This window comes from Labrus mixtus, chromosome 7, assembly GCF_963584025.1.
Source record: "Labrus mixtus chromosome 7, fLabMix1.1, whole genome shotgun sequence".
Classification (NCBI taxonomy): domain Eukaryota; kingdom Metazoa; phylum Chordata; class Actinopteri; order Labriformes; family Labridae; genus Labrus; species Labrus mixtus.
In genome coordinates, this window is record NC_083618.1 from 13,890,866 (window position 1) to 13,905,435 (window position 14,570).

General features: G+C 39.0%; 1 protein-coding gene across 1 annotated transcript in view; it reads right to left on the bottom strand.

The window, feature by feature from the left end:
• Positions 1-486: 486 nt before the first annotated feature.
• Positions 487-14,570, bottom strand: part of pparg (peroxisome proliferator-activated receptor gamma) — a 30,346-nt gene continuing 16,262 nt past the window's right edge. Inside the window, exons 2-9 of the mRNA XM_061043151.1 lie at positions 13,118-13,414; positions 12,593-12,759; positions 9,561-9,699; positions 6,414-6,613; positions 4,135-4,252; positions 3,786-3,946; positions 3,455-3,698; positions 487-1,613 (exon numbers count right to left, since the gene is read on the bottom strand). Of these exons, the coding sequence (XP_060899134.1) occupies positions 1,366-1,613; positions 3,455-3,698; positions 3,786-3,946; positions 4,135-4,252; positions 6,414-6,613; positions 9,561-9,699; positions 12,593-12,759; positions 13,118-13,414 (1,574 nt within the window). The 3' untranslated portion in view covers positions 487-1,365. The remainder of the gene's footprint in view (positions 1,614-3,454; positions 3,699-3,785; positions 3,947-4,134; positions 4,253-6,413; positions 6,614-9,560; positions 9,700-12,592; positions 12,760-13,117; positions 13,415-14,570) is intronic.

Genomic DNA, 14,570 nt, shown 5'->3' on the forward strand with positions numbered 1-14,570 from the left:
TAAAACCAGCTCCTTTGTCTGCTGATCAAATTTGTTTCCACAGACTTTGGTCTTTTGGCACGGTTCAGCAGAGTTCATGTGTTGCAATCACTCCAGCAGGGTGTGTGTGAGTTTGGTAAGAGACACTAAGGACAGCTGATGAAATGACTGCAATGGTATGGCATGCCTGTACACTCCTTAAACTTCAGACAAGACACAGCTTTAAATAAAAAGTTAGAAAATATTTTTATTTACAGAAAATGTCTCCTTTTCCCACCCGTTTGTAATCAATCCAATCCCTTTGTCTAACCCCCCCCCCCCCCCCCCCCCCCCCCGGTTAAAAAACAAAATCTCATTGATCAGACACGGTGAACACTTAGAATATTTACAAAATCACTAAAGTCAGTAAAGCTCAAACCTCCTCGAAAGAATTTTTTAAAAAAAGGCTGTAAAGCAAGTTGTTTGACAATTTTTTTTCCCATACAAAAAAATATATACGAGAATATATTTAACATTATACATGTTTAATGTAGATCATGTTTTTTAAAAATTCCACACAAGAGTCAAACAGCAAATCTTAAAGGCACAATAAGGCACAAACGGTTTCATCTTTTTCATCTTTCTGGTTATGTGCCTCTTATGTGTACTTCACGTCTTCTCACAGTTTCTGCAGGTAGCTGAGTCTAAAATATGGAACAGGCAATAATCCGATTTCTGATTTTTGGATTAAGCTGATTTAAAAGAAATAGCACCTTCCTCCCTGATGCCCAAACAGAGAATGTGTTGACACTAGAAAGCGTTCATGCAGTTTTTGCTTGTTCACAGAGGTTTGGAGGCAAGCACACACTGCTGCTGCTGCCTATGACGGTTGTAACGTAGCGTGTGTGTAGATGAGCTGTACATGAAGCATGTGGTATAAAATATTCACAGTGATACTTTGATCCTCCTAGAGTGTGTGCGGTAATGAGCTTTCACCATTCAAAGCACCGTCTCGCCAATAAGAAAGTCTCCTCTATTACAGTGGAAAAAAGAGTTGCTCATCCTGATTGGTGCAATAGGTGATTGTTTCATATTTCACTTGGCAGCCAGCTCATTCACAAAATGTCCAGGCTCAGCAGGGGCTGAACGACCGTGCACCATAACTTACTCACATGTTGCTGTCTAGACAAGATTTAACACTCTGATTCTGACTTTTTGGCTTTTTGCTGTTCTTCCCCTTCTCTATCTTATTTCCAGTCAGCCTGTCTGGTAATCTCCTTTTTTTCTTCAAGCTTTCTCCTCTTTATTTCACAACTCATGATTTCAAAAATAAAATCTATTTATTCCCTCTATTTTTTTTCCCTTTTTCTCCTCTCCTCTCCACTTGTCTGTCTCCCCAGATACATTCTAATACAAGTCCTTTATGATCTCCTGCAGCAGTGGGTGTAAGCACATGTCCACCTCGGTCTTCTTCAGCAGCTGGATGAGGTGGACGTGGTCGGTGACGATCTGACGCAGGTCGGTCATTTTCTGGAGCAGCTTGGCAAACAGTTGCAGAGAGTCCGGGTGGCTTAGCTTCAGTTGCAGCTCCAGCGAGTGAAGCACCGTCTCCTGGAGCTGCTCGATGGGCTTCACGTTGAGCAGGCCGGGACGGTCTGGACATGTTTCAGAGGCAGGGAGAAACAGTCAGAGACATCATAGACAAACAATAAAAGAAGGAAAACAAAGGGGCAGAGAAGACAAATATAAATCTACATTTACTGAATGTGAACAAACTTGAGGCCTAAAATCAACATTTAAAACCTGATAATCTCATAATCTGTTCAAAAACAAAACACTGAGCTCTCCTTTATGATTGGACGTAGGTGTATTATTACTATTTACAAATGTCATCTTATCATTGTATACGAGCTATCATCTCAGTCATTTAAGTTAATTATCAACTTCAATGTTTGACTTGTATCCTTATCAGGTTCAAGGGCGGATTTTTATCAAGTAGCCACACGCAAACCAGAAATATTAGACCCCAGAGATAAAAGAGTTGATTTTTAGGGACAGGTGAAAATATCTGTTAGCTTAGTTTTAAAAAAAAAACATAAAAGACTTTGTGATGACAGTGCAACAAACACCTCTACACCTCGGTCTTTTCTTTTAAACCAAGACCTGAGTGGTTTTCAGCTGCTCATGTGGTCGTGTGTGTGAAACCTGACCTACTTTTTTTCCGTCTTTGCCCAAATGTGTCTTTTGTCAACAACACGCCGTCATAAAGTCTCACTGCATAGGATGTAGCTGCTGTTTATAGTTTCCACGTGAAAAAATGATTCATTCGCCTTCACTTCTTCTCCCCCCTTCTCTCTAGTAATATCCCGTGCCTCGCAGCAGAAGATAAATGGGTCAAGGTAGGCCATAGATAGCGTCAGCAGGTTTACAACTCAAACTCTGTCAACAGCATCCACCTTACAACACTTTATATTCACAGTGAACTGACTGATCTGAAGCCACATGGCTGCAAGAAAAGAAAAAAACCCTTCTTTTTTTTTTTTTTACTAGTCTCCTGGACTTTACCTTAGATACAGTGATATGTGTTGGAGATGAGAGAGAGGGCTGGGAATCCTGGTGAGTTCTATGATTGTGATCAAACGGACATGTTGTGGGATAAATAAAAAGACGTTTGTTTGAGTAAGATGTCTACTTGGACAATGCTGAAATGAAGATCAACTTTATTAGCAAATTAGACTGAAGCGCTTGTGGCCTGATGACCCTGATGAAGGCCACAAGCCAAAAAGCGTCAATCTAATTTGTTAATAAAGTTGATCTTCATACTACTAAGTGTTGCTGGAGCTTTTTGACCTCTTCTAGCCTTTCACTTTTTGTGCACCTTGGTAGTTGGTGAAGTTGTGCCAGAAAATCTGAAAATCCCACTCCCTGCTCAGATAATGTTGAAATGTCAGAATGTAAAAAATGTTGCTTAGCCCTGATGACAGGGTGTAGTAGGATAACAGCCACTAGGATACACCACTAGAAATAATCCACTACGTCTACTGTAAAAAAAAAAATATGGATAGAGGTGCTAAGTACAATGGCAAGCTATGAGCAGGTTACTTAATGAATAATTAGAGTGGTTAGGAGGGAAGATCTATTTAATGACTTTCCTTACTCATCGTTTGTATATTAATGACTGATGCGGTTGATACTGATTTGGATTGGGTACAGGATGTATTGCCTGTATGGATTTCCTAGGGTTTGTTGTTGTTGTTTAATCTCTGTGTTTGTCCTGTCTGCTTAGAGTACAACATTGGTGCCAAAAAGAATTCCACTTGGAAAATGAAAAGTTTCCTAATTCAAATTTGAAGTTGACAGAAAATTATAAACCAGGATTTAAATGAGTCTTAATGCAAACCTAAGCGAGCTCTCTTCTGGCTCCAGACTCTAATTCACAGACAGACGTTTGAGTGCTATCAAATGATCTTTTGAAGAAAACTTCAAAATCACCCACCCCCGCTGAGGATAATGACCGCTAGAAACAGCGCCATGTCGCTGTCGTCCAGCTCCAGCATGTTGAACTTTACAGAGAACTCGAACTTTGGTTCCATCATTTGACAGAAAGGTTTCCTGAGACTCTTGAGGAACTCCCGTGTCATGAAGATCTGCCCGTAGGAGATCAGGGTGCCGTCTTTGTTCATCAGAGGAGCCATCATGATGATTAAAACCTCGATCACTCCGTACTTTAGTAAGGTAACCTGGGAGACGATAACATCAGTCAAAGAGACAATCAACAAGACAGCTTTAAGGGAGAATGTACGACTAGCAGTATTGATGCTACTGACCTGATCATTGAGATCCAGGTCGATGAATCCTGGGATACTCTTAGCGAACTCTGTCACTTCTCTAACCGCTTCAGCCGAGCGTGATTGACAGCTGTAGAAGAAACGCAGCTCCACGGCATCCAAAATAGCACACTCTGAACCTGAGTGAGCTGCAGGGAAACCTGAAATTCAATGAGATGTGCTCAGTGAAATGAGACAGTTGGAGCATTACAAGTAAAGACTCAGAGTTTCAAATATCTTAATATATATCTAATATATAACCATATCAACAAGGAGGGTGATGTTGTGAGTTGACAGCAAAAGTAAAAATGCCTGACTTTGAAAAACTGAATAAAAAGGTACTTCTAACCTCCATGTCCAATTGTTAGGGCTGATGTTGGCTGTTGCTGCTCCTGATTTGGTATCTGCTTACAATTAATGAACTGCTCTCCTTCCATTAGAGATTTCATGTCATGGATGACAAAAGGCTGCAGGGAGAGAAGAAAAAGAAATTAGGCATAAAAGAGATTTGTAGGGGCAGGAATAAGCAAGTAGAAATCGGTGGGAGAGAAAGTAGGAGAAAAAAAGAAAAAAAAAGAATCAGCGTCGGCTCCCTATAGGTCTTGTGAGGACATGAGAGCCGCACATCTAATCTCATATACTGTGTATGCACTTTGGTCATAGCTCATTCATCAAAGTCAATAAATGTTCGTTGTAAAACAACATTTGCAGGTGAATGAAGCTTAACTCAGTTGAAAACATTCTGACTGTGAGGTGAAAACACTCGCTTCAACATGCAACAGCCCCCATGATGAATGGAAGCATTCATACGCTCAAATCTTTGTCATGGTTGTAAAAGTACAATGAGACACGATAGAGGGAACTTCAGCAAGAGATGCAAAATGATATAAATGAAAGACACCTTTTGGTTGTATGAACTAGAGAGTGGTGGAATTTGTCTTTTTTCTTTTGGTATGTGTGCTGACTTCACAAATCTGTCCACGTTTCTTTAGAAGTCTTTACTGATGTGTAGGGCTCCTCATTTTTAAATGGAGACACTAATAAAACATCTATGTGACTTGTCAAAAAGGAATAGGACCTTAAGCTGCCATGTCTACCAGTAAGGACAAATTGGTCTGTCTATCTAACACGTTTTTAAACAACACATTTTTTTTTGTTTGTCTGGAGTGTCGTTAATTCAATATGAATAAAAAAACAAACATGTAATAGTATTTGACAAAAACCCTTTATTTCTATTTGTTAAATGTGATTTCCTATTTGTTGAATGATGTTTGCTGTGGTTAAGTAAACAACCAAAGACTTCCTTCAGGGGCCGCTATCACTGTGGTGAACAGTCAAAACAATCTGATCAGAGATACTCAGCGTGGCCTTGAACACATCTGTCTTTACAGAATACACTGCAAAAGAAGAGGAGACTATCTTCTCCTCCTCCTCTGTAGTAGTAATAATGATAATCATAATACAAACAGCTCCAGTTTGTGAATGTGGTGAATTCACACCACTGTGTGTGTATGAATCATACTGTAGTTTAATCCACTGTTCATATTGAATGTTTTTGATGTGTGTGCTCGCCTTCTGCATTAACTCAAACTCTGCTGTACTTGTTAGTTGGTAGGTTCAGCTGGTTCGGTTAGGCTGTGCATGAATACTTAGTGAACCAGACTTGATAAGGTTAAAGATAATCTTATCACCTTGACTTTTCAGAATAAAAGCACATCTTAAAAAATATTTGCAAATGATAATTGTATTTCTTACATCATTTTAATAACACTTTTTTTCAAACATCAATCTTTTAAAAGAGTTTAATTAGAGATGAACCATGAGGCTGAAGCCTTCACCACATGTCCACTCCGCTTACTAATGTATTCACCACAGCTTTTCTCTGAGCTGCCACTTGTAATTACGTCGAGGTGGATTTCCTGATGAAGTCTTTTTTTGAAAACTCACATTTAATATCTCAAAATCTTTAGTACAAATACAAAGAAATAGATGATATCTTATATTTTCATGGTGTGGTCAAATCCCTTTTCTACAGCCAACTACAAAATGTCGTTATCAATTATTCTCACTTTTGAGGTGCAGTGTAGAGTGTTAGCCTGTTGCACAGCCTGACCGCTGTAATCTGAGAACGTTTTCTAACAGGCAAGACATGTAGAAAACCAGTCAAACCACTTTTCCTGTCAAAGCAGCGACAGAAGCTTAAAAAGACATCATGTGAACGACACCAAGTGTGGAAACATATGATAGTGCAGGGTTAGGGAAGACTTCAAACTTTTATAAGTTTGAGTAAGGCTGAGTATGGGATAAAATGACGATAATTACATCTGTGAAATAATGAATGTACATATTAAGATTTTAGAGTCAACAGTCTTTTTAAAAGTGGAATTGGACCACTTTGTTAAGAGGTAATTATTGTGGGAAATTAGAATCAACGATTCATGCCATTGCGTAGTATAAATGTACATAATGTGCTGTTTTGTTGGTAATTTGGGTTTTGTTCTTGTGATATTTCCCATAGTGAGATAAAAAAAAAAAAAAAAATTATATACACACCGTGTCCTATTTAGTATCCTATAAATAAACACACATATATGTAGAACTATTTAGTAGAATTAAGGCAGCTCTTACTGAGTTATCTCCGTTCTTCCCAGAGAGGATGGCCCTGGCCTTGGCCTTGGTGAGGGGGAAGTATTTCAGATAGGCCTCGTACAGATGTCGGGCTAGAGACCTCAGATCTGCGGCCTCTGGGTGCATGTGCTCCATGTCAGACGAGAACTCAGCGAGAAGTTTCTCCTTTTCCGCCTGCGGCATTCTGCCAAAACGAATGGCTGGGAGAGAAAAAAAAAAGACAGTGAGAAGCCTGATTATAGCATAGATAGAGACTGATTGGCAGGCACAATATGTGAGTGCATGAACAAGAGCTTCATGTTAGTACAAATCACATGACATCCAAAAAGGTAAATGTACAATACATCTCTTAGGAAACTTTTGAAGACATTTTCAGTGTTTAAAAGTACATAAAAAAACATCTTTGAACTTTGGGGGTCCAGAGTCAATTTAAAATTGAAATATATAACGGACGTCACTGAGAGGCTTAATCCAGTTTAAGTTAGCAACAACGTGTTGATAAGTTTACCAATGGATGTTTTATCAGAACAAATTGACAATCATTTAAAAAAGGTCCCAAATCTGTTGCCAACATCTCACATGCGCAAAGCCTGCTGCTTCTCTTAGTCTTAGTGGACAGTATATTCAGAATATGGACGTTATCCACAATGAAAGGGAAAATCTATTTTAACAACATAGGAAATGTTACCTTTGTAGTTTTTATGGGGTGTTTCTAATGAAGTTCTGACAATGACCTCCTTTAATAACATGGTTACACATATTTATGTAGAAGTTGTGACAGCTCAGTGCAGAACCTGACAAACTGTCTCAGCCCGCCTTCATGTCCACCTGCCTGTTACCACAGGCGACACAAATAAGGAGCCCGATCTTATTTCCACATTTACATTAGTGTATTGATACATACACTGTTGTAATGTCATGTTACTTTTTCTATTCGGCTTCCATATTGATCATTAGAAAAACATATATTTTTCTAAAATGATTCAGTTCAGTGATCATTGTATTGATATTTATTGAAGTTTAATAATGTATGACACAGGAATCATTATGATCTCGACTTCATCTCGACCAGGGAGAAAACGCTCCTTGTAATCTCACTGTAATTCGATTCCCATGTTGTGAAATGGTTTAGCTATTGTCTTTCTGTCAGTGGAAGTCATTAATTATCTCTCCATTCAGACCCACGCTCTGCATTTACTGCAGTGTTTATGTGATTGTGTAATGCTGACTGTGAAATAAACGCACACCTCAAGCAAATAAATACAAACCAGAGTCACCCTACCAACACTGGCAGCATGCCTGTTGCAGTGACACAGCAGGTTTGAGAAATCAGTTGAGGTCTGTGCACTCTGACATGTCAATCATTGATAAATGAAAACCCACACAGAGCAGATGTTCAAAGCATGGGCTGCACCTCCCTGAATGGCAGACAAATAATGTGTGGGAGGAGGCATAAAGAAGTAGAGTGAGACCGTGACAGAAACAAACCTATTATCATTGATACCAGTAAAATACTGTCAAAATAAAGCTTATAATGCAAAGCTGCACCTAAATAAAAGCAAAGAATGGACCGGACACACTGTGAGAATTAAGTACAGTAGCATGAACAATAGGCATGTAGACTACTTTCTGCAAAAAGAACCTTAAATGCAACACTCTAATCTAGATACAAAAATTAAAAGTTGTGCATTTCTACACCTGGTATGGAAGTGTCCAGCCATTTTTACATGTTTGTGTTACTGTCCTTACATCTCCTTGCCTAGAAAACATGACTACATTTCACCAGGTTAAATCTTGTATGACTAAAGCCCTCAGTTCTAGCCAAATTATCAGTTATCTTTGTAAACTATCCCTTTAGTTATTGCTTAATTTTTAATCAGAAACTGTGATGCACATTTGAAATAGAAGTTAATGTTGTGGCTTTTATGATCTATTTATGACCCCACGCTTGTCCATCATTCTTTTGTGAGTGAGTAAGAAGCTCTTTGATGAAACGTGACCAGATTTGAAGTTGTTCATATGATGGGTTTGATTTGTAAATAAAAAAGTGAGCTGTGAATTTTTAAACCGTCAGGGAGCGTCAATCAACACAAGCTTAGCATGCCCACCAGGTGACATTGTCTACTCTGAAACTCATGTGACAGTCAGCTTTATATATGAAAAGAGGGGGATGCGCTCCATCTTCTGACAAAGGTGAACAAAAACAAAACCCGTTTTTCAGCTGAATATTCACAGGTGTTTTAAAGGTGAGTAAATGAATCCTTTAGATATTAAACCTCTAATGAGGAGCTTGTGAGGTGCTGTCAACTGAACGCTCTTACTTTATATTTCAGTGTTTTACTCTTTCAGCGCTTTAACAATACAAACTAAATTCACAGCCTGTTTTTTAAAGAAAACAAATGTCTCCCATCAGACGCAGCTTGTGAATCGAAACAAAAGAAGAAGCAGTAAACGGCATTTGTATTGTAAGTATAATTCATCAGTAAACAGACGGCTCTGTGTGGGAGGTGTTGGCATTTACTTGTAGTTTCAGATAGTTTAACCAAGCATCTAAACAAAGCATGGCTGTTTTTAGGGGGTGGAGGAGGATTTTAAAGTTAGCTTGAACCACAATGTTAGCCTCGAACTGTGCTGGTTGGTATAGCAGGTTTACAAGACTACAAGTGATGGGAACCGATCCGTGACCGGAAAGTGTAATTTCGGCTGAAGACCGCAGAGCAAGAAACTGGCAACATATAGGACAGTGGTGTTATTTGTGCACATTTGATCACAACACCTTAGAAACCAAATTGGTAGCAGTGTGGTGAAGATGTTTCTCAGAGGGCATCAAAGGAAGAAGGGTTGGTTAGAAAAGGAGGCAATTCTGGGCCCCAAAAGCACAGAGAGAGAGAAAAAAGTCTTTTAACTTAAGTGTGCGTATTTATAGTCAGAGGTTGTGTTCCTTTCTAAAGCCATGAAAATGAAAGCACCTGAGTGCACACATGCTTTGACTTCTGTTACCGTCGAGCTAATCATGGCCTGTAAATTTGAAATGTATTCTCAGGTTTATCCTTTATTAAAATAAATCAAGCACATTGTACATACTGTGGTTAAATGAATTAATGAATGTACACTTTAGTAAAATGTAGGCTAGTATCACCATCTTACCGTTGTGCGACATGCCGACATTGAGGCACTTCTGGAAGCGACAGTATTGGCACTTGTTGCGAGACTTCTTGTGAATGCGACAGTGAAGCTCACAGTGATCGTACACCAACTTTAACCTGATTGTGCGCCTGAAGAAACCCTACAAGAAGGACAGAGACACTTCAGACATTGTCACTTAAGATATCACACATTTTTTCTTCTGCTCTATGCTGATGATGCTGCCCCTTTGTTGTAAGAATCGGTACAGTAGGAGATGTGTGCTGCAGAAAATGATTAACCCACAAATCATGATATGACAAAAACTGAAGAAAAGTCTCATGATTGTAAAGGAAACTCTATTCCTAGCACGATACACACCTTATAAAATAAACTCCATAATCTATATGGTTGATAAAACACAGGTGTACAGATCTTTCTATTTTAAAATGTATTTTTTGCAATTTATCATCAGCTACAAGTTTCTTTTGGTGAAGGAGCTCTGTAAGCATTTATTTATGGATAGATGTAGATTAGATATCTGTCTATTTCTAATCTCTGAGGAAGTCGATCTGACTGATCCACAAGTGTATTTAAAAGTAGATTGTATTTCAGGGTGCTTTCAGGGGCTTTGATGTTTTCAACCTTAGGACCAAAGAAGCCATAAGACTCCTTGTGTTTATCTATTAACTACATGGCCATGACCAAACTACCAACACGCAATCTTGCACACGGTCCCAGGTTTGTTATTGCTCTGATTGTTGTCTATACTGATTATAGAAGCTAACTGAATGGGCATTTAAATCCACATCTGGCATTACGGGAAGGCTGGTGTGTTTGGCATCCAACTCCCTAAGATCGACAGATGTTTCTTTTTTTAATCGCAAGTTATTTAAAGAAAGAGGAAGTTAAAAGGGGTCAAGGCTCCACCTCAATAAAGAATGTTTTGTGCTTTGAAACAATTAAGTGTTTGCCTGTTTGGCTGACCCCAATCTTCTGGTGAGTCTCCCTTGGGGCTTTAAGAGAACAATGACTCCTGTACCTTAGCTTCATTCAGCCTCTGAAAGTACAGTTTGACTAAGACTGTATAGAAAAACAGAAAGCCTCCCATGTTTAAGCAAATCCAACTGAATGCTCCTCACAGGGTCACAGAGGTCCTGATCAACTCTCTGGTAATGGTCAAGTTAGTTGTTGTGTTGTATTTCATTCTATTACACCGCATGTTGATTTTTATACAACATTTCTTAATTGCTGCAGATTTTAAGTCAATCAAGTTGAAAAATTATTAAACCTATTTCAGTAAAATGCAGTCAATACAACACCACCACAATGTAAATAGAACAATAGCATTTTAAAGAGAGAAAGGCTATTTGACCAACATCAACAAATCATAACGATAGAAAAACAACTAAAATGTGTTTTTCAGTGTCTATACTTTAAAATACTTTATACATATATATATATATAGAAAATGTCCTAAACGAATGTGCACTGTACTAGAAACTGTTACTCAGGGCAGGAGTTAACAGTGTATTTGTTGGGCGCTACGTTTATTTAGCTACAGATTTGCTTTGCTAGCCTGATATGACAGAAGCAGATTGTTGAAAGTGGGATGAAATCAAAATAAACCACAGAGCAGTACAAAAGAAACATGCCACCATGGTAACTGTTATTCTCACTGATGTATGTTTAACAATAGGAAAAGAGCTGAAGTAGAAGGTGTAGTTGTATCATTTCTTTAAGTATTGCATCTTCAGAATGGAAGATTTTTCTGTTTTTATTTTGACCCTTTTGGTCCAAAAATCAGATTGGGATTGTATCCTTCATTACAATTCTAGAAATATCCTGACATTGTTTTGAATTTGTAGAAACACAAGACAATGTGTTCAATGATTTACATGTTTGAATACAAGACAACCTATTATTATTCACTAAAGTCATCTAAGCTCATATAATGTACCCTTTTCTATGAAAGCCGGAGGTAAGTGTGAGCGTTTCTTACAGTAAAGCGAGAGAGATTGCTGAATGCTGACAGCTGTCTAGTGGCTTTTTATTTATTAATTGTTCTGTTTGTCTTTGCAGGACATCGAAACTACTTTTGCCCTCCTACTGTCTCAATTTTTCAAAGAAAACAGAAACATGTGTGAAACTTCGCCCACACTCTTTTTGTTATTTGTACTCTATACTGACATAACAACAGCCCAGAGTTTGAGGGGCTGTCTGTATGTCTGCTGAGGCACACGCCTTCCCTGAGCATTTGCAAAGTGGAAAATGTATGGGGCTTGTGGTTGAAGTGACAGACATCAAATAGATTTTAAAAAAAAGATGCACACTTCTCTGCACACTTTTATAATTAGCTATTCCACCAACATGGTTCATCGAAAAGTGACACAGGGTGACAGATAAAGTGTGACTGGCAGGGAAACATAACTCAACGCTTCTCAGAAGAAACTCGTACACCCCTCAGCATTTCCTGACATGTCAGTAAGAAGGTATGATCTTGAGGGCAGCAATCAATTTATTTCCACTGTTGTGGACTAAACTTTTGAGCTATGATAAGAATCTCTTTAATGTTTTTGTGCCTAGTGTTTCTCCCCAAAAAATTTGAAAATACAGATTGTGTACAGCTCATAAAGAAGACGATGGAGTAGCCCTGCTGATTTTTATGTGACCACTTAGTCCTCAAAAAAGACTGATAATACTGACAAAAGTAACCGATAAAATTAACCTTAAGGTCTGAGACATTTTTAGGTCGTACAAAGCAAGAGACAACAAAGTGTTTAGAATGCAGAACTGAAAAATTCAGTTTCAGAGAATAATTATTTGCAACTATTTTGATAACTTTAGCTTTTTTATTTAAGAAAAATTGCAAATCACAAGTGAGTTGCAGTCTCATAATTTTGAGTATTTTCTGCCATTCTTTGTCTTTCTTGAAATGAAATGGAACATTTTGGGGGTTTTGATCTGGCAACAGAAAAACAACAACAATCCACTTAGATCAGAACAGTGGCTATTCATTAGCCTTCGCTTTGTTCATACATTTTTACTCATCCTACCTTACAGCCCTCACAGGCATGGACACCGTAGTGAAACCCTGATGCTTTGTCGCCACACACCCGACACTCGATGTTTAGAGCTGTGGTCGACGTATCGTCCTGGTGCTTGGAGAACACGGGGCTGTCTGAGTACTGAGGCGGCGACTCCGGCTCCAGCTTGATTGAGTCTGATAGAGGAAATATCGTCAGGTACAAAAACAAGGAGCAAGGGAGACAGAGGGCTTAAATGACCTTTGTTCACATCTTACATACATTTCCAGCTTTAACACTCCATTGGTTGAACCTAGTTTCATTATATGTTACTCCTGCAATCTCTAACCATCTTTAATGCTGTTTTTATGTTTTCAACACAGGTGAAAATCTACACCTCCACCTACTCCACGCTAAATGTGGTACATTTCATTTTCATTTTGAAGCTTTCATGAGGACTTAAACTAATTGAAACAAGTTGCAAATAATATATATATTTTTTGTCCATGTGTGCAGCATCTAAAAGTTGATTAAATGTTTCAGATCTGGACTTACTGTGCATGCCGTACTCAGTCCTGTAGCTGTGCATGTTGGTGTAGTCTAAGTTGGTCAGGTGTTCTTCGCTTTGCGGCGGACTGGGGTCATAGGCCATACCGGCAGAGGCGACGCAGGAAACGAGTGGGGGGGACATTGAGGAAGGGACGGAGGAGGAGGAGATGGAGGCATAGTCTAACGTGGACAAATGCTTCATTTCCAGGGAGTGGGAGCTGTCATCCAACTCTGACAGGTCCACGGCGCTCAGACTGAATCCCACAGGCCAGGCTAGGAGCTGCTGGGTGTCCACCATGTCTACTGTGAAGAGAAAGACATGAGGAGGTGACGCGATTGCTGATGCAACATCCTTTGTTGACTGTGTGTGACCTTGTTGAAATAAAACAACGCTAAAGATCTGGAGTGAGGAGGGGAGGAAGTAGTAAAAGCTGTAGATACACGAAAGAGAGGAGGCTGGGGAGAAGATTAAAAACTTGACAATCAAAATATATGTGGACCTGCCATTATTCAGCATTGTGCATATACAATTAATTAAATATGATCTTTCAGTAAAGCCAAAATGGTTAAAACAACAGACACACTCCACATCATGATGAGTACCCCCTGTCCCTCAGATTATTCCTGCAGTCTGTCTGTTATCTAGTAAACATGGAGGCGGATTGTGTCACAGTGAGTACAAGACGAACTTTGGCACTGAGAAGAGTCTCTTCTGCTCAAAACACAGTCTTCGTAAGTTTCTGTTTGGGCGGCTCTCTGTGTGATTACCCAGCCAAAGAACACAGACAGCAGGAACTATTTGAGCTTCAGTCTGTCTGAGGCCAAGGATGTGAGATCAGCAGTGCAACAGACTGCACCTTCTGACTGTTGAATGTGTTACCAATTATTAAGAACTGGGTTGGCAGTGGCACCAACATTGCTGTAATAGTTTTTATTAGAATTTAATTCTGATTTCCTGGGAAGGCTTTGTATTTATAGGCTATGTCTGTTGTCTGGTTATATTCTATATTATTCTCTTTCAAAACAGATCCTGCAGAAAGACAAACACAAAAAAAGACTTCTCTACCACATTTGTGGTAATTATAACAGGTTATGTTTGGTTTTGGCAAATAAGATTTCCCAAGATAATGTTCAATTGCCAAAAGTCCTGATCAATGGTTGCAGACCAAAATTACTCTTGAAGCTGCAACCAATCAGAGCCACCCGACATGTGTTGAGGGGCAAATACAAGGCTAGCTTGCATGTTCAAACATCCAATTTTTTAGTCAACATATTTGGCATAATGAAGTAGCAAACAATTACCAGGTGTATATAACTTGAACTGCCATTCAGTTCGACCACTACTAACATAACAGCTCATCCAGAATGTCCCACATCAGCAGCAAAATCTTATCAGTCTCAACAAGGTCCGTTACTGTCTTTAGACCCTGCCCCAGATTTGATGAATAGTTTTGATCGG